The 24,397-nt window shown below is 42.4% G+C and overlaps 3 protein-coding genes across 3 annotated transcripts in view; 2 read left to right on the forward strand and 1 right to left on the reverse strand.

Annotated features, from left to right (window-relative positions):
* Positions 1–24,397, forward strand: part of LOC142398498 (uncharacterized) — a 462,406-nt gene that overhangs the window by 211,045 nt on the left and 226,964 nt on the right. The gene's annotated exons all lie outside the window — the stretch shown is intronic.
* On the forward strand, positions 6,147–7,998 carry LOC142398516 (E3 ubiquitin-protein ligase TRIM21-like). Its single transcript, XM_075482555.1, has one exon. The coding sequence runs from the start codon at positions 6,147–6,149 to the stop codon at positions 7,791–7,793; it is 1,647 nt and encodes a 548-aa protein (XP_075338670.1). The 3' UTR covers positions 7,794–7,998.
* Positions 13,438–17,069, reverse strand: LOC142398540 (uncharacterized). The gene is made up of 6 exons (XM_075482581.1): positions 16,432–17,069; positions 16,210–16,286; positions 15,864–16,041; positions 15,703–15,779; positions 15,110–15,593; positions 13,438–14,945 (listed from the first exon to the last, which is right to left on the reverse strand). The coding sequence occupies exons 1-5, from the start codon at positions 16,975–16,977 to the stop codon at positions 15,308–15,310; spliced, it is 1,164 nt and encodes a 387-aa protein (XP_075338696.1). The 5' UTR covers positions 16,978–17,069; the 3' UTR covers positions 13,438–14,945; positions 15,110–15,307.

Genomic DNA, 24,397 nt, shown 5'->3' on the forward strand with positions numbered 1-24,397 from the left:
TGTTTGGACTGTCCTCGCTCTCAGGCTGAATGAGAAGAAGAAGCAGGATTGAGATGAGACAATCTTAGGGTGATAGTATTTTATGACAAAGAGAACAACTAATAAACTTAAATTGGGAACATTATGGAGCAGCTTGGAGGTTATCAGTTATCTGAAAAAGTGTTTGGAGCTTTTAATCTGTGTGATTCATTATTTCAGCTCATCTTTAGTTAGAAACTTTGCTCTCAGGCCAAGTTTCCAACTCTGTTGATCTTTTTCTTTTTCTCTTATAGGTATAAAAACAAAACAAAACAAAACAAAAAATGCTAATTTGATGCTAGGCTAATTTATCTTGTTGCTCTTAGTTGTGATTTTGCCACTTGTGCTTGCAGGGAAATTAATTCCTCTTTTTTGCATCTCTCTCGTCCAATCTACAAATCTATCAGTTCCCTTTTTTTCTTCTTCCTTTGGGACCTTTTTCTGCCATCTAGTCAAGGTGTCAAATAGTACCGACCCCAAAGAGCCGGGTTCACATGTTTTCCACTCATTGATCATTGTTTGTGACATATTTAGAAATTTTTACACGTGTTAGTCAGAATGGGTGAAGGGCTCAGTCAAGGCCGGCCCGTGGCATAGGCGGTATAAGCAAATGCTAAGGGCGCCGCACATCCAGGGGGTGCCAAAAATGGAGGAAAAAAAAAATAAAAATAAAAATAAAAAAAATAAAAAAATCCGCAGTTACGAGTAAAGGTTCTGACTGATACTCGGTGTGTCTCATCATTACAATTATGTCTTGATAAGAAAAGAATAAGCCCACATTAATTTAACTGCATAGCAAAGCCTACTAAGTAATAGTAGTAATAATACTAGGTGGGCGCCTATATTTCACCCCTCCCGACTATTCAGACTTTAGGCGCCTACCTGTTACGTGGTTGTGTTTTTTGATGGGTCAAACGCAACTAGACTGTGAACACGTCAACATGTCGAAACGTCCAAATAAAATGTCTGATGCCCAGGGGAGGAAAAAAAGAAAAGAAGAGGAGGAAAAACGCGACATCGTCTCAACGTCTCACTGGACTTGCCATCATAAGCATAAAACATGTGGTCTCAAATCAGTTGTCATATGATGATGTTGTGGAGGACTTTGCTGCAAGAAAAACCAGGAGAGTGAATCTGTAGAAGGTTGTGTGAGATTGAGGAGGTTGTGGTGTAGTTTAGTCATTATTTAGTAGTCATTCAAGTTAAGGCAGTAGTACCAAAAACACCACTAGAGATCTTTGTAAGATCATTTAAAAATTTTTTTTAAATCCTTGTTATTTTTTGTGCCTACTGGTTTCGTTCATATCTTATTTTGCACAGTGTCTTATTTATACTGTATTCTTAAGTTAATGTAATTTGTTTACACTTTTTATTTTGGGAATATTTAAATAAAAGAATGTTCAAGACAAAGCTATTCAGTGTCTTGTGAGCATATGTACACTAGCAGTGAAATGTAATGCGATACAAGGGGGCGCCACCTAAAATCTTGCCATGGCGCCAAAATGGTTAGGGCCAGGCCTGGGCTCAGTGCCCGAGTGGTAGGACTCGTTTCAAGAAGCTTCTACACAGGGTCTACAACTCCTGTGCGCTTGATCGCTGTTTTTTTTTCCCCAGTCCACACACTCGTTTTAATTCACCAATTTCTGAAACACCCGATCTTACTTCCCCCTTTTTCTATTCCAACCCCCCATATGCAAAACCACTTGAGATCTGTGTACTATCACAGTAAAATATCTTCAAACCGCGACCCACCCCACAGTTTCATGAAACATAACAAAGCGAGCCCTGTGTCCTTATGCCGTGTCCTTCTTATAAGGAAACACTTTATTTATTGACAGTCGAACCGCCGACGCGGACAGTTTTACGGACTCTTCCCATGAGGATATCAATTTAGAAGACAACCTCTCACAGGGTTTCTTTTATTTGTTCGAATTAAACCTATAGCAGGACACTCATGTTCTTTCCCTATCTGAGACTTACGGTGTGTTTAGACTGGAATTTTTCGCGCAACATGATTACATACAAAGTCAATGCAAAGACACGAATTCGCACGAGTTCAGAAAATCCAACTTTGGCGAAATATTCACGTCACGACAGCCTATCAGCGTTGAGATTCTGGACGACAGATGGACAGGCGCTCCGCAGCTGAAATGGAGTCTGGGTCAGTGACATCATCCGGTGGTGCACTCGGAGAATTTCACCGCCTTCTCCAGGAGTTGCGTCTGGATGACGGCCGCTTCCAGCGGTATTTCAGGCTCACCAGGACCCAGTTTGATGACCTGCTCGGGAGGATCGGTGCCGTGATCTCTCGGCAGGACACCAACTACAGGCGCTCCATTTCAGCTGAAATGGAGTGCCTGTGTCAGTGCGAAAATTTGCACCGCGTCCGGTCTGAACCGGTTTTTATACTTTACGTGTGACCATTCAATAAAACAAACAAACAGTAAATATATACTTTGATTTTTACTGATCAGAGGATATCTTAATTCAGACAACTTAATTTAGCTTGTCCAATGTGCAGAAATTTCACATGTATTCATATATAAGAGGTTTTCTGCTCACCTTTTTTTTTTTTCGGGCGCCTCGAATTGTCTGAACAAAGGGTCCCCCTCGATCGGCTCCGGCAGTCCTCCCTCGGAGTCAGCCAATCCGGGTGTCACGGCACCAACTGTTAGCCCGATTCTTTTATTGGAAGCCCAAGAACAAACTGGAGCATTCTTAAGTTAAACAAAGTATTTATTGGTGGTCACAAGTCAAGTATCAGCGCTGGACTTGGAGAGACAGAGTTTTCGCATGAAATCCGTCCGACCAAGTCCCGATATCCGGAAACATTTCATATTTATGTTCACCTTTATCTCAGAGGTTGTACCTACACTTGACAACTTATCATTGAACATTTTCTAGTAATGTGAGCAGGCCATCCACCGTCTTCGTCATGTTCTTTGGATGTGATAAGCGATGTGTGTGTGTGTGAGTGTTGTGTCAGGCGTGTATCTACTGCACCAGACCCATCTGTCCTAAGAGACACTTTATCTGACATAGTTATTTTATCCAGCTACGTCATCTTAAAGTCTTGGACATACATTTGCGTTGTATGAGCAGAGTGTACACATACAAACTAGGAACATAGATTGTTTACTGAACTACAGAATATGAATACATAAAGTCTAAGAATAAAGCCAATTTATAACACTATTTATATCAACAAAATACTGTAAAAAGCCACGGCTGTTTTCAAGGGCTTTATGAATAAAGTAGAGTTGAGTTGAGTTGAGTAACGTACAATAAACTCATAAATATATTCGCACTTTGAACTCATCTGGTGCCAAAAGTCTGTAAATAATCACGTCTGAACCTGAAGGAGAAAACAAATGCTGACAAAAAGGTGCAGCAGGAGGCGGAGCAACACTGGAAAAAACAGTTTAATCGTCATTTCCCTGAAATAAAAGTTGAAGTCTGTCACAGTGACGGCAGAGCTGCAGTCGAGACAAACCTCTGTGTTTCTGTCAGAAGAGAAATAAACTGAGTTCATCTGTTCTTTCTCAACCACTGAGTCAAACACTGGTGAGTACAGCTGATAATATTTACTTGTCACGCCCATGGGATTTCTCCCCATGTTTTTAGTTTGGTGTTTTATGTGTTAATCATGTCTTAGTTTTTAAGTCCATGTTTAGTTTTTAGTTTTGCCATGTTTTAGTTTTCCCTCATGCCTTAGTTTTCTAGTCTAAGTTCGGTATTTAGTTTCGCCATGTTTTCCTCATAGTTTCTATTGCTTTGCCATCACCTTCATTCACTTCACCTGTTTTTCCCCTCAGCTGCACTCACTCACCTATCACTCACTCAGTATTTAGTTTCCAGGTTTCCTTTAGGATTGTAGATATTTTTGTATTTTTATTCTAAATTTCTCTCATTTTTTTCATACAAAGGTCTCTTACGAACACGCCACGTCAGATTCAACAAATTAACTTGGGAAAAAGTGTGTAAACGACCTGTGTAAATGATGAATGCCACCAGTGCGTATTTAAGTGCACGTGCACGAGGATAGTAGCTGTGCATTCTCCACGCCCAAAATTACACCATATAACCAGTGGTGTAGTCTACGTTGAATGCAGGTATACGGCGTATACCCACCTCTTTTTTTGGGGGATTTCCGTATACCCGCCTAAGATGCTCCGTATACCCACTTAAAATTCACTTTTCAATATTTAGAATAGCACAGCCACGTTTCATCAACTACCACTTCTCATGGGATTATCGTCCATCGACTCTTTTGGGCTTTCACATGTGCGAGCCTACAACCAGCCAGTGAGTTACATGCTGTTTATAAAGTTGTTTTGTAACGTCCCCATGCCAGTAATGTGAGAACCATGCATATGGTTTTGATAGTAAGGCTTGTGACTTTATTGTCGGATGGTTTATAAAGTGGTGTGACGTTTCTGCTGTGTGCAAGTTGTTGTTTTACGTGGAAGGGTTAGCAGTTGCCCACATATTAGCCTCGCATGACATGCTGTGCGAACAGCGCGATCTCCACACAGGGACCGCAGATTTGCACCTCTCTGTGTCCTACTATCAGTATTTGACAACCCCTAGCAATGGAAACGCGCTTCAAATGCCCCTGAGTTCCCCTTTAAGCCAAGAAATGGGAAGTTATTACGAGTGCTGTTAATTCTGTGTCACTTTAGTTCGTAATGTCACCGAAATAAAGAAGAAATGGTTTGATATGAAAATGGCTTAGAAAAAAAAAAAGACGTCTCGCCATGGCCAGGCGCTCGATGACTGCAACTGAAGCCGTGCAATCAGCTGTTGCCTCATCATGATGGCTCTTTGATGGGGTGGTCCATGAGGGGGGTCTTCTGGCACCTTCTGGTCTAACTGAGCTGGTTCAGGTAGCAGGAGACCCTCATTCATGGCAGTATTGTGCAAATCTGGCATGCCTTCTCTGGGCTATAGAGCAGTTTGCCCCTCACTTTATGGAGACACACCCACCTGGCCTTCAGCTCACAGGTGCTTTGATGCTATATGTGTACAGTCTGTTGCTCCTATTATGATTGGCAGTCCAGCCACGGGATGAAAGTCCCTCTTAATTTGTACTTGTTGGACAGCGGTGTATGGGAATCTGATGTACCATGGGTGATAAACTGATGAGAGCTTTGATGACCAAGGGGAGTGTAGCGACCGGATGCTGATTGTTTTAGTTTTGACGTGTAGTTCGGGCAATAATCCAACGAAAATCCTTCCTTTTGGCTTGAAATAATACTTTGCTTTTAATTTCTTTATAAAGCCACAATACTTATAAATTTTACCATACAATAGACAGATATCACTTAAGCACAGTCGAAAACTGTTTGCTTCCCACTCATCAGCATCACCTGTGCCACACTGAGCACGCTGATTTAAACCCCCCGCCAACATCCGGTAAAGTTCAGTGCACCAAAGAGAAACTGCCGCCTTGTGGCTTGGCAGTGAAAATGTTCATAAATAAAACATGGCTCCTACAGGGAGCACACAACTCAAAGAGGACTGGGACACCCCCGATCAGTCTCCAATCTCCCTCTGAAAGGTTCCAGGGGCCAAAAATCCAAGGGTGGTGAGGACCTGGACATGTGGTGGAATTGGGTTTGATCGGCGTGTTTCTGTCTGGAGTTGTGGCTCTAGCAAGCTGCATATTTGCAGCAGCACAGTCCTTGGGAATCTAAATCGAGATGTCAGCCATTCGTCTGTCTACGCAGGACATCTACTCGGTCTCGGAACACACGCTCTCTTCCAAGAGCCTGACGCGCTAATCAGTGCATAATTTAATTTTAACAGAATAATGTCAGCATCATTATGGGGTATAATGTAGATATTTATTTATGTTTGCTTCAAAGTAATTAAATATACAATCCATTAGTCAAGCAAACTTGATTGGAAAACTCCCACGACAGGTCTGGATCACTCGTAAATTCTGTTCGTACCTGAAAGAGAACATAAAATACGAAAAGATTGGTGAATGCGCAAATTCTCTTAAATCACTCGTACGCACGACTTAAGAACAAATCTGTGTATACGGACGGTTGTTGCATGCATTGTCTTCATTTGTGTAAAAATTTGTTTTTTCTCTCTCTGACTCTTGTCCTCAGAGTGCAGACATGTCTGCTGGCAGCAACCTGCGATCTGAGGATCAGTTTCTGTGCTCCATCTGTCTGGATGTGTTCACCGATCCAGTCACCACACGTTGTGGACACAACTTCTGCAAAAGCTGCATCACTCAACACTGGGATGTTAATGTTCTGTACAAGTGTCCCATGTGCAAAGAGAACTTCAGCACTCGACCTCAGCTGAGAGTCAACACCTTCATCCGTGAGCTGGTTGCTGAGTTCAGACGTGAAGCTCAGCAGAAAGCCAGCAGCAGCAGCTCAGAGCAACAAGCTGCCAGACCAGGAGAAGTTCCCTGTGACGTCTGCACTGGAACCAAACTGAAGGCCCTGAAGTCCTGCCTGCTGTGTTTGGCCTCCTACTGTGAGACTCACCTGGAGCCTCATCTGACAGCTTCACGTCTGAAAAGACACCAGCTGACGGAGCCGGTGGAGAACCTGGAGGACAGGATGTGTAAGCAGCACGATAAACCTCTGGAGCTGTTCTGTAAGACCGACCAGACATGCGTCTGCTCGCTCTGCTCTGTTTTAGACCACAAGACTCATGAGTTTGTTCCTCTGAGAGAAGAATATGAAGGAAAGAAGGCAGAGCTGGGGAAGAAGGAGGCTGAAATCCAGCAGATGATCCAGAAGAGACGACTGAAGATTCAGGAGGTCAAAGAGTCGGTGAAGATCAGCGAAGATGCTGCAGACAGAGAGAAAGCAGAAGGTGTTCAGGTCTTCACTGCTCTGATGGAGTCTGCTGAGAGAGGCCTGAAGGAGCTGATAAAGGAGATCCAAGACAAACAGGAAACTACTGAGAAACAGGCTGAAGGCCTCATCAAAGATCTGGAACAGGAGATCTCTGAGCTGATGAAGAGGAGCTCTGAGGTGGAGCAGCTCTCACGCTCTGAAGACCACCTCCACCTCCTCCAAAGCTTCTCCTCCCTGAAAGCTGCTCCACTCACCAAGGACTGGACAGAGGTCAGCGTCCGTCCATCATCATATGAGGGGACTGTGGTGAGGGCTGTGGCTGAGCTGCAGGAGACACTCAGTGAAATGATGAAGAAGCTGTTTGCTGAGGCTGAGCTGAAGAGGCTCCAGCAGGATGCAGTGGATGTTACTCTGGATCCTGATACAGCTCATCCTCACCTCATGCTGTCTGAGGATGGAAAACAAGTTCATGATACTGATGTGGAGAAGGATCTTCTAGATAATCCAGAGAGATTTTCTCTGTGTGTTAATGTTTTAGGAAATCAGAGTTTCTCTTCAGGCAGATTTTACTTTGAGGTTCAGGTTAAAGGAAAATCTGCCTGGACTGTAGGGGTGGCCAGAGAGTCGATCAACAGGAAGGGACAAATCACAGTGAGTCCTCAGAACGGTTTCTGGACTGTAGGTCTGAGAAATGGAAATGAGTACAAAGCTCCTGCTGACCCTCCAGTCCGTCTCAGTCTTCAGTCTGTTCCTGAGAAGGTGGGGGTGTTTGTGGATTATGAGCAGGGTCTGGTCTCCTTTTATGATGCTGATGCTGCAGCTCTGATCTACTCCTTTACTGGCTGCTGCTTCACTCACAAACTCCACCCGTTCTTTAGTCCTGGTCTGAATTATGGTGGTAAAAACTCAGCTCCTCTGATCATCTGTCCTGTCAATCAAACTGTCTGATCTGTTCTGTAAAGAAGCTCCATGAACAGTGAATCTGCTTCTTCTAAAGTTTAGGTCTGGCTGTCTCTGCAGATGAAGTCCTACTAGTGGAGTGATGAGGTTGTAAATGTCCTCAGCAACAAGTCAGCAGTTCAGTTCACAGCTGGATTATTTGCTGCAGGTCCTTCCACTTCTTTCTCCACATTTCTTCTTTCTCTTCACTGTCGTTGTCAGATCAATAAAAGTTATCCTTTTCCTTTATGATTGGTTATCGTGGATGTTGTATTTTCACCTTTTACTCGTGGATTTAATCTTTAATGTGGCCCATTATTGGTTCTGGTCCAGAATCTGAACAGTTCAGAATTCATTGAAAGCCTGATTTTACCATGATGATGATGATGATGAAGAGTGTCTGTGACCCTTTGAGCAGAAGTGTGATGATGATGATGATGATGATGATGATGGTGAAGATTGAGAAATAAAAAGCTGAATCAAGTGAAAGTGTCAGTTAAGTTTGTGGACCTGGATCACCCCAGAAAACACTGCAGATGAAGTCCTACTAGTGGAGTGATGAGGTTGTAAATGTCCTCAGCAAGGCAAGGCAAGTCAAGGCAATTTTATCTATAGAGCACAATTCATACACAAGGCAATTCAAAGTGCTTCACAGCTACATAAAATCACAAGAAGGCAATAAAATCATTAAAAATAAATAAATAAAAAATAAATAAAAATAAAAAAATAAAAAATAATCAGTAATTAATTAATTTAAAAGTGAAGAGTGCAGATAAATTATTTTCAGGTGTCATATGCACAGCTAAATAGAACTGTTTTCAGCCTGGATTTAAACATTGTCAGAGTTGAGGCCTGTCTCACATCTTCTGGAAGACTGTTCCAGATGTTAGGAGCATAAAACTGAAACGCAGCCTCACCTTGTTTAGTCCTGACTCTGGGCCCCAGCAGGAGACCCCTCTCTGAGGTTCTCAGAGCCCGAGTTGGTTTATAGGGCTTTAACATGTCAGAGATGTACCTCGGCACTTGACCATGAAGAGACTTGTACACAAGCAGAGCTGTTTTAAAGTCTATTCTCTGAGCAACAGGAAGCCAGTGCAGAGATCTGAGCACTGGACTAATATGGTCGTATTTCCTGGTTCTGGTCAGGACTAGAGCAGCAGCGTTCTGGATGTACTGCAGCTGTCTTACAGCCCGTTTAGAGAGCCCAGTGAGCAGGCCGTTACAGCAGTCTAACCTGCTGGAGACAAACGCATGGATCAGTCTCTCTAAGTCTGGTTTAGACACTATTCCTGTGATTCTGGCAATGTTTTTTAGATGGTAAAAAGCTGCTGATGTTACTGATTTAATGTGGCTGTTAAAGTTCAGGTCTGAGTTCAATATTACCCCGAGATTTCTAACTTGATAGTTAGGTTTTAGAGAGAGAGTCTCAAGGTGACTGATAACACTTTCTCTTTGTTTCTGTGGGCCACAGTAAAAATGATTTCAGTTTTGTCTGAGTTTAGCTGGAGAAAATTGTTTTGCATCCACACACTGATCTGTTCAAGTCAGCAGTTCAGTTCACAGCTGGATTATTTGCCTTCCACTTCGGTCTTTCTCCACATTTCTTCTTTCTCTTCACTGTCGCTGTCAGATCAATAAAAGTGATCCTTTTCCTTTATGATTGGTTATCGTGGATGTTGTATTTTCACCTTTTACTCATGGATTTAATCTTTAATGTGGCCCATTATTGGTTCTGGTCCAGATTCTGAACAGTTCAGAAATCATTAAAAGCCTGATTTTTACCATGACTCTGATGTAGATGAATAGTGTCTGTGACCCTCTGAGCCGAAGTGTGATGATGATGATTGAGAAATAAAAAGCTGAATCAAATGAAAGTGTCAGTTAAGTTTGTGATGTCACAGCCTTTAAGTTAGCACGCCACCTACAGGTCTTCTGCTGCTTCTACACCTGCTTTGGAAGTTGGTGACTGTGAGAAACTGTTGAAAAGATCAGATTATTCTGATTAAAATCAGGTGAAACATTTTAACATAAAGACCCACAAAGTGTCCCACACAGCAGCTCACTTCAACGTGTCTGCTTTGAGGACGTGGGAAATGTCCACTTCTGAATCAATTGGGCAAAATTTATCACTCTCACAGTGTTTTTGTTCTAACCCCTAACCCTGTTGAGCCAAATGGCTGAGAAAACCAAACTGTCGGTGGCACATGTTACGTTCACAGGTAATCAGGTTAATACCGTGTAGAAGAGCTGTCAGACAAGTTGTTGTAGTTCCCACGGTTCCTGAAAGCATCATTTCAGCAGGCTGAAAGTGTAAAAAACAGGTGTTTTTTTCTCTCACCTCACACAGGTGAAAAGCCGTATTCTTGCAAAATATGTGGGAAAAGATTCAGTCTTAGTGGCAGTTTGTTGTGTCACATGAGAACTCACACAGGTGAAAAGCCGTATTCTTGTAAAGTAAATGAGAAGCATTTCAGTCAGTAAAAGTTCAGCTGATCATCTTAGAATACACACAGGTGAGAAATTGTATTCTTGCAAAATATGTGGGAAAAGATTCAGTGTAAGTAGCAGTTTGTTGCGTCACATGAGAATTCGCACAGGTGAAAAGCCGTTTTCTTGCAAAGTATGTGAGAAGCATTTCAGTCACAGTAAAAGTTTGGCTGATCATATTAGAAGACACACAGGTGAGAAGCCATATTTTTGCAAAGCATGTAAGAAAGGTTTCAGTCAACATTACGGTCTGTCGCGTCATATGAAGACTCACACAGGTGAGAAACCATAATCTTGTCAAACATGGGGAAAGATCTAGCCTGGCGACGCCATCCTACGTACTTCCGCCCAAAGATTTTGGCTCCGCACATAGTCTGGCCAAATGCCCCGACCTCGGTTCGCTCAGTGTTTTGCCAATCAGCAAACAGTTGCGAGTGGTGACGCAGAACTCACGCGCGGAGTCCATTGTAGTCCATGCAATTGTAGTTCAACCGCAGCGGAAATAAACATGGCGACGGAAGAAGATACGCTAAAAGCTATCCATGAAGTTGTCTCAACTCTGGAGAGCATTACACAATTAAAACAAGAGCAAGAGGAATGCCTCGTCAACTTTGTTAGTGGCAAAGATGTCGTAGCTCTCCTTCCAACTGGCTTTGGGAAAAGTTTGATTTATCAAATGGTACCGTTAGTACTGGAGAGACTGGGGAGACCGAATACAATAGCCATTGTCGTGTGCCCCCTTGTCGCACTTATGGAAGACCAGGTGAGAGAGGCCAGGAAACTTGGAGTACGTGCGGGTCAACTCGGTGTTGATGACGAGCAGCAGATCATTGCGGGACATTTCTCACTTGTTTTTGGTAGTCCCGAAGCGTGGCTCCTAAATTCGAAATGGCAAAGGATGCTCAACACACGGATTTATCAACAAAACCTTGTCGGTATTGTCGTGGACGAGGCTCATGTGACATACAAATGGTGAGTCTGCATAGCATGCACAGTGTTGTGGTTAACTGGAAAAAGTTTGATTATTAACGTTATTTGATTATTATTTAGATTGCAATTACATTGCTAAAATAATGAGTTGTGCCTTGTGTGTTGTAGCCTAGGTATAATGCTTGTATGTAGGGTAGGCTATGCACACGCACACACACACACACACTCACACTCATAGGGTGTGTACACATACATTCATGTAGGCCTATGCATGTGCAGTTTCTAGGCCTATATATGATCTAATCCATAAGTTACCATGAACATGAATTTCCCACTGAGGATACATTTTCTGTCTTACTCTTCCTCCCTCCCAGGGGTCAAGCTGCTAAAGGTGACAATCCATTTAGAGAGAGTTTTTCCAAACTGGGTGAGCTGAGATCCATCGCTAAAGCTGGTACGTTGAAATAAATGTTTCCCTGTCTTCTAATGTTGGGAAATATGTACTTGATATACTATTACAATGTCTTTGTAGGCCAGTAAGACTATGTTCCACCCCCACACTTTGCTTGTTCATTTGCATTCACTGTTCCTTGTTGATGGTTCCCTGCCCCCACCCTGTCAACCCTCTTGTAGCCCCCTTCTTACTGCATTTGTATTCTGTACTACAAATAGGCTGACACTAATGTCACTGGATTTTTTTCACCAGTAAACATATGCATGTGACAAATAAAACTCCTTGATTCCATGATTCCTCATTTAGTATGATAGTTATGATAATGGCAGTGTGTTAACTATGTTTATTTCTTTTGTACATTTTAGGTACCCCCTTTTTGGCACTGACCGCTTCTGCAGACATTCAGTCAAGAAGCCGGGTCACTAAAATTCTTCAAATGGACAATGCAATCCACATTATTGCAAGCCCCAACAAGACAAACATACGTCTCGGAATATGCCGGGTTCCTAGAGACGGAATTAACTGTCTAGACTGGATTGTTAGGTGTGTGGTAGATAAGGGAACAACTATGCAACCAGTGCTGATCTACTGCCCAACCATGCAGCTTGTAGGAAAGGTTTTTGGTTACCTAAAAGCTGAACTGCAAAGTCAGGCATGGGTAGATGGTGATCCAGACCGAAAAGCAGAGAACCTCCTCATTGGAATGTTCCACAGTAAGACACTGCAGAAATACAAGGACAGGGTTCTGTCCTCATTGAGAGGGGAAGGCAATTGTCGCGTGGTTGTGGCCACTACAGCTTTAGGTATGGGTCTGAATTTCCCTAATGTATCGCACATTGTGATGTTTGGGGCTCCAGGAGACTTAGAGACCATAGTGCAACAGGTGGGAAGGGCAGGGAGACAAGGTCAGCAAGCACATGCAATCCTTTATGACAACCGCCGGTACATAAATGTTGATAAAGAGGTCACACAACTCCTCACTGTCAAAAATTCCTGTGTTAGGAAATGCCTCTACACACATTTTGAAGAGGAACCAACCAATGTCAATCCAGGTCATCTCTGTTGTACTTTTTGTCACACTGTTTGTGCTTGTTCCTCTGGGATATGTACAGAGCCCACTCCATACTATGAGCAACAGTTAGAAAACAAACAAGTTAGCCTGAGATCCAGAACGGTGAATGACAAAGACAAATCTGCCATTGCTGATTTGCTGGATGAATACAGGGTTAAGTTGATTAACTCCTCTCCACACCTTGTCACCTCATTTGCAGCTTGCACCGGATTCAGCCAAGAGCTAGTGCATGCAGTGTTAAGTCATTGTGAACATATCTTTGACCTTGCCTACATCATGAACAATTTGCCTGTTTTCAGATTGGAACATGCTAAAGAAATTTTGAAAATCATTGCTGATGTTTTTGGTGATTTTGATCTAGATGTGCAATCTGGTTTGGTTGATCGTTTCTGTGAGCCAGACCTTTACTTTCGCAACTATTTTGATGATGACGACTTAAGTGATGCATCAAGAAGCCAGGTCAGCTCTGAATCTGACTACTGATTGTTGGTGAACAATGTACTTTTTTCCCTGTTTGTTTACCTTCTTGCTCTGCACATGTTAAGTGCTCACTTCAGATGTGGTGTTTCCTGTGGAAATTACATTACAACTACTTCATTGTAAATAATCTTGTAAATAAACAAACAATTCTACAAAAAAAATAATTCAATTTTTCCCTTGAATTGCATATAAAAAAAGGTGCAAGACATATCATAAAAAGGTGTTCTTTATTGTAATTATACATATTCTAAATAAATTGTCATTGGCAAAAGTTATTTAAAAAAACTATTTACAACCCTGAGCCGGTTTCACATAACAGCACCAATGGCTGAGTGCATGACAAGCTTGCATTGACAGTGCAGACACTGACCCTATGAACCAGGATGAAGGAATACTTTGTACTGCTAGTGCATAAATGTAAGGCAAATGGACATGGGAGTGCAAGAATAAAATAAATGGACCAACATTTGACAACAACATAAGATGTGCTGATAACATATGGAATGGTTATTTAAGAAAAAACTGTAGCAGTGCAAAGGTAATGCTGTGAATGATCAGCAGTAAGTATGTGCATAACAATAAATATTTCAAGCACTTCTATAAACAATGAACAGTGGGAGAGACAGATAAAACATTAATAAAAACAACAGTAAAAAGAAAGTACTGGTTTGTGTAATAATCAAAGGAATAAAGTGCATATGTACATAACATCAAACTATTTACATTCAGATATTTACATGAATATTTACATAGGGCATTGGCCTAGTTTTCCACCATAGCTGTGCGCTTCAGAGAGGAAGTGACCGAAACTCGTTGAGCTTTGAGCGCATCCATTGCCATAAGAAGTCAAACTTGACCTTGTCCAGAATGTTCCTGTCAAAGTTTGGGAAGGCTGTGAAATGTCTGCCTGGTTGCTTCCGGAACAGTTCTTCCCTCTTGAAGACATCTACCAAAGTTAAAATGTCCCTTGTGGCTTGAGCAGGGGCATGGCTGCCACTTGGGCGACTCACATTCAGCTCCCTGTCAGTGGTCTTCAGCAGCGAATTTATGACCCCAATTGACTTACTCACCCTGTCTGTGGTGTCCTCTGTCAAATTGGAGCCTTTGTTCCTCAAAAAGGATTTGAGGAAATTGTTGAGGTGCTCTAGGTGAATGTCAAGTGGGACATTGTTCCCCCTGCCACCTCTTCTGTTCCAGAAGCGGTTCCATGTGAGGCTATGAACCACCCGAGGAGACTGTGTCTCATTCAGTTGCACAGTTAATAGTAAAGTGCTGTAAGCATACTGTGAGTGGTTGTAGGTCTTGAAGATTAAAAGTGCCACCTTATACAACCGCATCAGGCGCTCACCATCTCCCTCTTTAATGGCATCTAGGAAGTCAGCCAGTAGAAGCCCAAACCATAGTCTGGCCTCTGTATGCTGCTTCTTACAGTCCAAACTGGTACTGGAAGAGGACTCCGCAACCGTGTCAGACGCATCAAGACCATGGACTTTGGCTTCATGGGTTGTTCGGGCCTTTTGGTACGTAAACTCCCTTTTGCAGCCAGGCTCACGACAAGGGAGCCGCTCCTTTTCTGCTGATGCGGCCCTGACAGCATTGGTGATCTTGGTCGACAGGTCGGTGATGTCTGTGGAGATGAACTCTGTGATGACATCTGCCACAGTATCATGAAGCCAAGTCCTCTTCAATTCCACTGAGCCAAGTTGAATGTTCTCAGGTATAAACCCTTCTGGAGTGGCTGAAACAGAGAGAAAAATGTTTAAGCATCATACATTTAGGGCATTAGTGCAGTAGATAGACATGAAAGAGGAGAGTAGAGTTTGTAGTTTAAATGAAAAAACTAAAAATAATAAAGAATAATTAGAAATACAAGAATTATGCTTTTACAAAAACGTTACAAACCTGTGGGATCCTCCAACTGCAAATGCTCCATCGCTGCCGCAAGGAATAGAGCTGTGGTGTCCATGCGCACAAATTCTTTATAAGCATTGTACGCTGGATGTGGTCCCTTTTTGGCATTGCTGCACCTGTAAATTAATGTCTGCATTAGTACAACAACATATGAAATGTTTGCCATTTTCATAATCACTAATATTTTTATCAGTTTGAGTGTCGCTCTGTTGGACGTGTTTGCATAAGGGAGAAAGTCTCCGATGTCAAAATGCCGGATCCACTTCTGATGGTTAGGCGGGGGTGGGTTGTGAAAGTCAACTTCATGGCTGCCTTGGAACCCTTCTCAAATGTTGTTCTCCCAGGAAATTGGATGGTGGTGGTGTCGTCTCCATGTGTCGTGCCCATGACCACCTTGGCCGAGAGATTCCCAGTGCCCATCACACCCCTCACACACGTGTGACCATAAATTGAATGCGATCCTGCTGAACTATTACTATTGTAAATTATAAACATGGATAATTGGTTATTGTACTCATTGGAACACAAGATACTGACCATATGAAATTAATCTGAAAGATACATAGACAAGGCAAGTGCTTTACCTTAAAAGATTCATGTTTGACACAAGTGTGCCATGGTCTTTGGCTGAAGTCTCTTTGAAGAATATTTTATGAAAAATCTGTAATACAAAATGTCAGAAATTGAAAAAAAATAGTATTCATAGTAATATAATTGCTAACAAGTCAGTGAATGCGAAACACACCTCAAAGAGATTTTTTACAGCGTGCCAATCCTCGAATTTCAGGAAAAGTCCTTCCAGGCGCTCTTCCACCGTTTCTCCTTCTGCAACATTTAGCTGGATGTTCCTGCTGTTAGCCTCTGTGAGCCGGTCACCCCCAACCAACACCTTCTCCAGGCCATCTGGTGTTCTGGGTGCATACCTACAGATGAGTTAGACAATGCAGCAAGTCAAACACAACCATACTATTTCTTTGGTATAGTTTAAGATTTAATTTTTGATGATTAACATGAAAGCTTTTCAGTCGAGGACTACATCAAATGCATGTATGGGACATGGGTCCAAATAATCACAAAGGCATCCCACTTACTCGTTCTGAAGGTGCCGTAGAACATCCATCAAGTCACTCGTTTGGTTCTCGTTCTTGAAGAGAAGACCTAGTGGGTACTTTTTTTCCCCCAAAAAAACAATACAAAAAAAAAGACATGTGACAAAAGCTCGAAATATGCCACTTACAGTATAATTGTGTGACAGCCTTACATTGTGATTTATCAAAAAATAATAAGCTTTATTTTAAGGAAAATATACTTACATGGGTTGAGGGCTTGGCCATTTCCTCAGAATATTGGTGTGGAATATGGTTTACAACTACACTGGCGAGGGGCTTGAATGCATCCAGGTAGTTTGTCAGCAGACGGCTTCCCAAAATCACAAACTCGCGGCGCATGTGTGCCTGGGTGTCTGGGCCTGGTAGTGACTTGGAAAGGTTGTAGTCTGACAAGCAGTACTCTGGTTTCTTGTTGTCCAGGTGAAGTGAAGGGACTCGGTCTACAACACACATATGATGAATCCAGTGTATTGATTTGTTCGTGTTTTTGGCAGACTGATGATGAGTGTGAATGAGAAAGTCCAGGTTATCAAAGATGATGGAGTATGTTTGAGGTAGGGGTGACTGTGGAAGAGGCGCAACACTCAAGCTTGCCATTTCATCATCTGAGAATGTGGTGAAAGTGAAATCTCTGGCATCACCAATATTGCTTTGGTCTTCAGTGAGGACTGGGACTTGGGACTCTGAGATGAAGAAATCTTCCAAGTCTCTTTTCAGTGATGAAACTGGAAGATTGCAGAGTTTAGCCATCTTTTTCTGCTTCGTCACTGCACTCTGGTGTACGGTTGATATTCCCAGTTTGGCCAAACGTGTAAATGCAGACTTTTTTGCCCCACCATACATCAGCACCATATAAACATAGTAGGACAATGCTGACAAACCTGGACATCTTCCCCTTAATGCTACTGATGCAGCAGTACAAATATGGGGTGCTGAGTCTTTGGCGATGGTGGAAATTATGCCCAGCAAGAAGGGGGACAGTCGCTTCAGATCATCATGAAGTGCTTTGAAAGAAAAATCCACCAGGTCAGTTGCCTCTGATCTCCACAGCATGAAATTGTTCTTCCTACTGCACAGGTTCTGACATTCTCCATCAATCACTTGCAGAACAGCTGATTTCACCTCCTCCATCAGGTCCTTATTTGCGGAAATCAGATGGGCAGCTCTTTGAAAATTTCTTTTGGCCAAGTTTTCAATGACTCCAGCAACATCTTCTTGGCACATGAATTTTCTCTCCTCATTCCCATATTTGATGAGGACCTAACAAGCAACAAAAACAAATTGTAAACATATACATAATAACATCAAAGTTGTAAGGGCCCTAAAATACTCTTTTCCTAGATACACAACTTCAAAGCTTTGTAATCACTGTGCAGGGACAATATTGCAATGATGTTTACATGGGCTGGTAGTAGACTATACTTCATACATATTCCCCGTTTACATGCAACAAGGAATAAAGTATTTTTTTTGTCACATACATGTGTTTATTGGTGTAAAAGAATCCAGTGAAATTAAGTCTGCTGTCAGCCTATTTGGGCAAAGTACAGAGCAGAAATGCAGGGGGAAGGGGGCTACAAGAGGGTTGGCTGGGTGGGGGAGGGGAACCACCAACACGAAGCACCCAAGAAGAAGAGTATAACTGGGACAAGGAAAACACTATGTAGCCTACAAAAGACACGGCTCAAAGTTCCGGAAAAACTATTCCAAACAAAGATGTAATCACTGACAATACACTAGCTCCTTTCGTGATTATTCTCATCTGAGAGGATTATAAAACCTGAATAACGTTACATTTGATAACCTTAGTTGACGTCACCCACCTCAGTCTCACTGGTCCGTGCTGGTGGCTCGGTCAATCGTCTTGCCTTTTTGGTCCGTGGGGTTTTTATTGGTGTGGCTCGGTCCCTCTTGTCTGTCGAAGACACGTCTCCTTCTTCGGATGTCTCCTGCTTCTTCCACTCGCAAAACTTGTCCATGTCCATCTTAAACTTTGTCACCCAAGCGAAGCATTTGCGACAAATGCGAAACGAGCGCAGATGATGGAATGCAATAGGTAACCCTAAGCTCGCAATTGTCGTGCATGTATCTGTGCTTGTCTCGTTTTGAAATAAAAGTTTGGAGTTTGTTATTATCCCTCTAACTTTCAAATTACCGTTACAAAATCGGCACATGTCATTGACATCCATTATCTTAAATAATGATTGCCTCCGCGATGTAAACAAAGTCGAGCCCAAGGTGGTTATTGTTGCAACCCGGCTTCTATGGCAACCCAGTATAATTAAAGCGGATGTGGGAAGCGTGATTCGCGAGCTAGAGCCTCGCGAGAGTAAGTATTAACCTCGGCGCATAACCTACGTCATTTCTAAACATTACTGATTGGTTAAGGGAACTCCAATGAATTTAAGTTGCTGAGTAAGGTCCCACCCTCCATGGAAACGGATTCCTCTTGGGTTATCCCAGACTGTTTGACGAAGTCAACAGTCGGCTTTCGCCCAGGCTAGGAAAGATCTGGCCTAAATACCCATTTGTTGCATCATGTGAGAACTCACACAGGTGACAAGTTGTATTCATGCAACACGTGAAAAATTGCTGGTTAAAAAGTTTCAGATTAACAGAACTGTTTAGACTTTTTACTGGAGTTTAAGTTTGTGTCACATTGAGCAAAATGTGTCCAATGAAATGAAAGATTTCACTCATAATAATGGCATATGGGTCCCAATACTCCATATCATTTCAATTACAAGTACATTTTTGTTGAATTGTTTTAATGTAAATTAAATGTATTTTGTCAGGATACATTTGGGTTTAAACCAACAGTTTATAGTTTGTTCTTGTGTTTCTCATGTGACTTCATATTTATTGATATAAAATTAAAAAAATGTTTCCGGTCACAAGATGTTTGTCTGTTTTTATTAAACTTAATTTTCAATAAATCATATACTGCGCAGGATTTGGGGATTGAGATCCTGTGTCCTGACTTTTTTCCCCGTGCGACATTGATAACAATATTTCATTTAGTGCTGGTTATTCAAACTAATGGATTATATCCATTTGTGTAACTATGGGCATCATCCGGCTAAGTGGTAGTATGGCATACTATAATCAGTACCTGCTGTTTCTTTCATCTCGTGTCAAATTCTGGCACTAAAGCTTTGCAAAGTGAAAATGTCCCCTCCGTAGTACTGCCACCTTAATGTGGTGGAGGGGTTTGAGTATCCCCATGATCCTGAGTGCTGTGTTGTCTGGGGCATTAGCTCCTGGTGGCAAATTGGCTTCAGGGGAGGGATCAGAATAGGAGTGATTCAAAGACCTCGATGGAGCGGCACCAGAAAACAACAATCAGCTTGCCTGGAAAAGGGATACCGTGGAACCCCCCTAGAGCAAGCCAGGGGGGGAGCTCACCGGCAAGTGCCTGGTGGCCGAGCCTTGGCTCCAGGGCCTCGGTCGGGCTCAGCCTGAAGAAGATTCAGGAAGCCACCTCCATGTGGGCCTACCACTCGCGGTGAGGAATTTCAAGGTCGGGTACAGTGTGAGCTGGTTGGCAGGTGAAGTTGGGGGCCTGGGTGAGCTGATCCCTGGTGTTGCAAACTTGCTGTAGGAACGTGAAACATGAACATGAACATGAATGTCACTTCGCTGGTGAGGAAAGAGCCTGAGGTGGAGCGGTACCAACTTGATATAGTTGGGCTCACCTCCACACAGAGGTGGTCAGGTGGTCTGCTGGTCAGATCTGGTAAGCCCAAACGGATAGTGAGAGGGAAGTCTGGTGGACACCTATGTTTGCGAGGTCTTTAAAGGGGAAATTTGACAACCCCTAGCAATGGAAACACGCTTCAAATGCCCCGGAGTTCCCCTTTAACTCGCACTTCTGGGAGAATTTTTCTCACACATTGGGGGACATGGAATCTGAATGGACCATGTTCAGGACCTCCATTGCGGATGTGGCTTCAAAGAGTGTTGGCCTGAAGGTTGTTGGTGCTTGTTGTGGAAAATTGTTAAAAGCCTCATAAATTGTGACTTTCAAAGACGGTGAATGTTGGTTTATAACAAAAACACTACCCCCTTATGAAGTCTAACATGGCACTGTGTTACAGGACCTTCCAACATTAAAGGCTTCAGGTGTCGGGATCTGCAGTTTCTATGTGTTGGTCAGCACTGCTCACTGATATATATATAGGGAATTATTCACTCAGTCTGGTCCATTTTTTCTTTAGCACAAGTTTTTTGTGTTTACCTTAAATCCAAATCTAGTATGTAAATATATGTAAAAAAAAATTATGTTATTTATTACAAGTATGTTTTTATTGTTTTTCTATTCTTTTACTTAGCATAACTAGTGTTTGTCAATTCATCTTATTAATCAATACCAAGGCCCAATCCCATTTCACCCCTTGGCCCTACTTCTTACCCCTTCCCCTCTGTTTTGCGCGTTCACGTGTAGGGGTAGGGGTGTCCCAATTCACCTTAAGACCGAGGGGTAGGGCTAGGGGAAGGGCTTTGTAGCCCTTCAAACGGAGGGGTTCGACCAGGCAGACTCCGTTCGAAGGGTGTATCAGATCACTGAGAGCCACTAATGAGGAAACATCGGTCAGTCTGATGTGGTTCCTCTCTGTGACCAGCAGAGGGAAGCAGAACAACCACTAAAAGGAGGAATGAACCGCAGTAACCTCAACTTCCTGTGATTCAGCTTAAAGAAAAATATGTTCAAAGGACAAAATGAGAGCAGCAGAAAGTTAATTGTGGCTTTGAACAGGTTTTGTGCAGTAAAGTGCAATAAACTCATAAATAAATTTGTACTTTAAACTCATCTGGTGCCAAAAGTCTGTAAATAATCACGTCTGAACCTGAAGGAGGAATGCTGAAAAAAGGTGCAGCAGGAGGCGGAGCAACACTGGAAAAAACAATTTAATCGTCATTTCCCTGAAATAAAAGTTGAAGTCTGTCAGAGTGACGGCAGAGCTGCAGTCGAGACAAACCTTTGTGTTTCTGTCTGAAGAGAAATAAACTGAGTTCATCTGTTCTTTCTCAACCACTGAGTCAAACACTGGTGAGTACAGCTGCTAGCCTAGCTAGCCACTGTTGTGAATAGGGCAGCTGACAACAGGGGAAAGACCATGTGAAAGATTGGAAAGACCGCTGGTGCTGCCATGGGCTAGCAATCCATGGTAGCAGTAGCGATGCCTCACAGCTTTGTTACAACCAGCATAAGCTACACTGTGTCACTGCATCAAACAGATCAGTGTGTGGATGCAGAGGTTGGTCTCACCTCACGGTTCGGCAGGGTACTTAAGCCTGTGTGTCGTCTTATCGAGTCCATGACACAACTTGAAGCCTTATTAGGGCTGGAACAAACCTCACATAATATTATTCGTGTATAATGTTGATCTTAATATGTATTGAGTGTTTTTATGGAAATATACATACGTAATATTTCTGATTCTATATTGTCATTTGAACACATGTTTGGCCTGTTTGTGTGGTGTATAAGGCACTTCATTTTGGTTATGGAGTATTTTGAGTTTTGCTGTGTGCTGAGTAGATCTCTGAATCTCCTATCCCTTTTTTATGGGAAGCTTATATTGCTTGTTGTGTACAATTTGTAATGTTGTATTTAGGCCAGTGATGCGAAATGTGTATTGTTATACTGCCAAGAATTTTGTGTAATTCTAGGGGGGTGAGTGTAACAAGGGTTAATTTGGCTTATGTATAATTCCACAAAATTATTGTTTTAATTGTTTTTATGATGTTTATAAGATTAGTCAGGTGGAACTTTTGTTTTCTTTTTCTGTTTCTGTACATTCTTTTATGGGGGAGTAACATTTGTGACAAAAGACACGGTCCCGCCAAAACTCTTCCTCTCTTTTGTGGTGTTCGGTGAGGAAAGGTTGGAAAATAAAAAGATCTTCGAAAGAGCAGCGGTGTGGTCTCCATAAACACAACGCTGAGGTTTCATATCGGTTACATATGGTACAATGGCGTCGCCCCGGGTGTGCCAGGGTGTGTTGGTGCCACCCAAAGAGACAGCTGGCACACCCAAAAAAAATCGCCTTCAGACGATGCGTTGCGACACCTGCACCTGCCAACCTGGCGAAGCGTTATTTCTGATTAAATAATAAATGCGTTCAATCGCCAAGCCACGCCGTCTTCCCCTTTAAACTGAGAGCTGGGTGGCCTTGTATGTTTCTTTTTCCCGTATAAGAGTAGCTTCCTGCCTGCTGTCTCCACTGAGGGAACTGGATGCAGCTCTACTCCTGGCACTTCCTGGTTGACACTCCTGCTCTGATTGGTTCTTCCTTCTTAATGACTCCATCAATCATTAAAGAGGCCTCCCTATTTAAACCTCCACTTCCTACCAGAAAGGTAACAATGAATACAGAAGGAACAGCATATTCTAGAACAATGGGGAATGGAGTGGGGTTTTAAGTTTTCTCTGCAAAAATCACAAATGATATACTTTACAAAGAAGAAGGTGTCAGAAACATATGAAATTTTGCTTTATGACCAGCCACTCAAAAGAGGAGATGGCTTCAAGTACCTAGGTCTTTGGTTGGACAATAAACTCACCTGGAAACGACATATTGAGTATGTAGAAACAAAATGCAAAAAGGTTCTGAACCTAATGCGTATGGTCTCTGGTCTCTGTTGGGGTGCAGATAGACAATCTTTACTCAATATCTATAAAGCGTTGATAAGGTCAAATATTGACTATGGTTGCATAGTTTATGGATCTGCCTGTAAAACATCCATCATGAAACTTGAAAGAGTACAATCAAGGGCCCTGAGAATAGCCCTGGGTGCCATTAAGACAACTCCCATCAGTGCCCTGCATGTGGAGGCAGAGGAAACTCCTATTCAGCTGCGTTTTAAAAAATTGGCTCTGACCTATTGGGTCAGATTACAGTGTAACACTGACAGTCCTGCCATGTCAGTGCTCAAAGACTGTTGGGAATATTATAAAGAAGGAAAGGGATTTGGTTGGACCATTGAAGAGACTGCAAGCGTGTTTGGTTTAAAAAGCCTTAAATTTAACTCTGCATTGGCTATGAGTAATGTACCCCCATGGATTCTTCCTGCCCCAGATGTTAACACAGAGCTACTGAAAGTGAAGGAAGACCACCCTGATGATAATGGATTTGCAATACATTGTAAAACTTATTTGAATTCTGCATTTTATGGGTACCTACAGATATTTACGGATGGCTCAAAAAACCCTCTAACTGGCCAATGTAGTATTGGAATCTATATACCTGAATTCCAAAAGACGTATGGATACCGACTGAATAACTTCTTATCCATATACTCAGTAGAACTAACTGCTATAATCACTGCATTGAGATGGATTGAAGAAGTCAAGCCTTTTAAATCAGTCATCTGCACAGATTCACTCTCAGTATCGCAAAGCTTTATCTCTGGAAATGCAGTAAGAGATGACTTGGTTATCGAAACGAGGCAGCTTTTAGCCCAACTCAGTAATCTGGGGCTCATTGTCCGATTTTGCTGGGTGCCAGCTCATAAGGGCCTCAAGGGTAACGAAACTGCAGATAAAGCTGCCAAGGACGCATTAGGTCTCCACTGTATCTTAATCCATGTTCTACTAGGAAAAGGGGAAGCTAAATCTCATATTAAGGCAGAAATTATGAATAGGTGGCAGGATGAATGGGAGTCAGACCCAAAAGGCAGGACATACTTTAATGTGCAACAGCAGGTTGGGGGGAGAAGAATCACATCAGTGGGGCTTGGAAGAAGGGAGGAAGTGGTATACACAAGGTTGAGATTGAGGCATGCTGGCATCAATGCCACATTACATGTGTTGGGTAAAACTGATGGGCTTTGCACTGAATGCCAGGTCAAAGAAGATGTAGAGCACATTCTTTTTCAATGCAGGAAACACACTGACCACAGGTCACGCTGGAGAGAACAGGGAGATGATGATATACAAAACATCTTGAAGGAAGAGGGAATGCAGGGCAATAGAATTGAAGGTCTTATGATGTACCTAAATAATGCAGAATTGATGAGCAGAATATAGGCTGTGTCACATTTCTTTCTTTATTTCTTTATTTTATTTTCTATTTTCATTTTGTTTTTTCTTGCCATGCCATGACTTGACCTGATCACATCACACACTCCTGTGCAGTAGGTGGCGATATACAAGTCTAAATTGTGA

The sequence above is a fragment of the Odontesthes bonariensis genome, chromosome 14, assembly GCF_027942865.1.
Source record: "Odontesthes bonariensis isolate fOdoBon6 chromosome 14, fOdoBon6.hap1, whole genome shotgun sequence".
Taxonomy (NCBI): Eukaryota; Metazoa; Chordata; class Actinopteri; order Atheriniformes; family Atherinopsidae; genus Odontesthes; species Odontesthes bonariensis.

What these genes read in the sequence shown, in the direction of transcription:
- LOC142398540 (XM_075482581.1), bottom strand. Translation starts at nt 16,977, where the DNA reads ATGGCTAAACTCTGCAATCTTCCAGTTTCATCACTGAAAAGAGACTTG. An exon ending in CTGTAAAAAATCTCTTTGAG is followed by an intron (nt 15,780 to 15,863) that starts GTGTGTTTCGCA and finishes TTTGTATTACAG; the next exon opens with ATTTTTCATAAAATATTCTT. An exon ending in TCAAACATGAATCTTTTAAG is followed by an intron (nt 15,594 to 15,702) that starts GTAAAGCACTTG and finishes AATTTACAATAG; the next exon opens with TAATAGTTCAGCAGGATCGC.
- LOC142398516 (XM_075482555.1), top strand. Translation starts at nt 6,147, where the DNA reads ATGTCTGCTGGCAGCAACCTGCGATCTGAGGATCAGTTTCTGTGCTCC.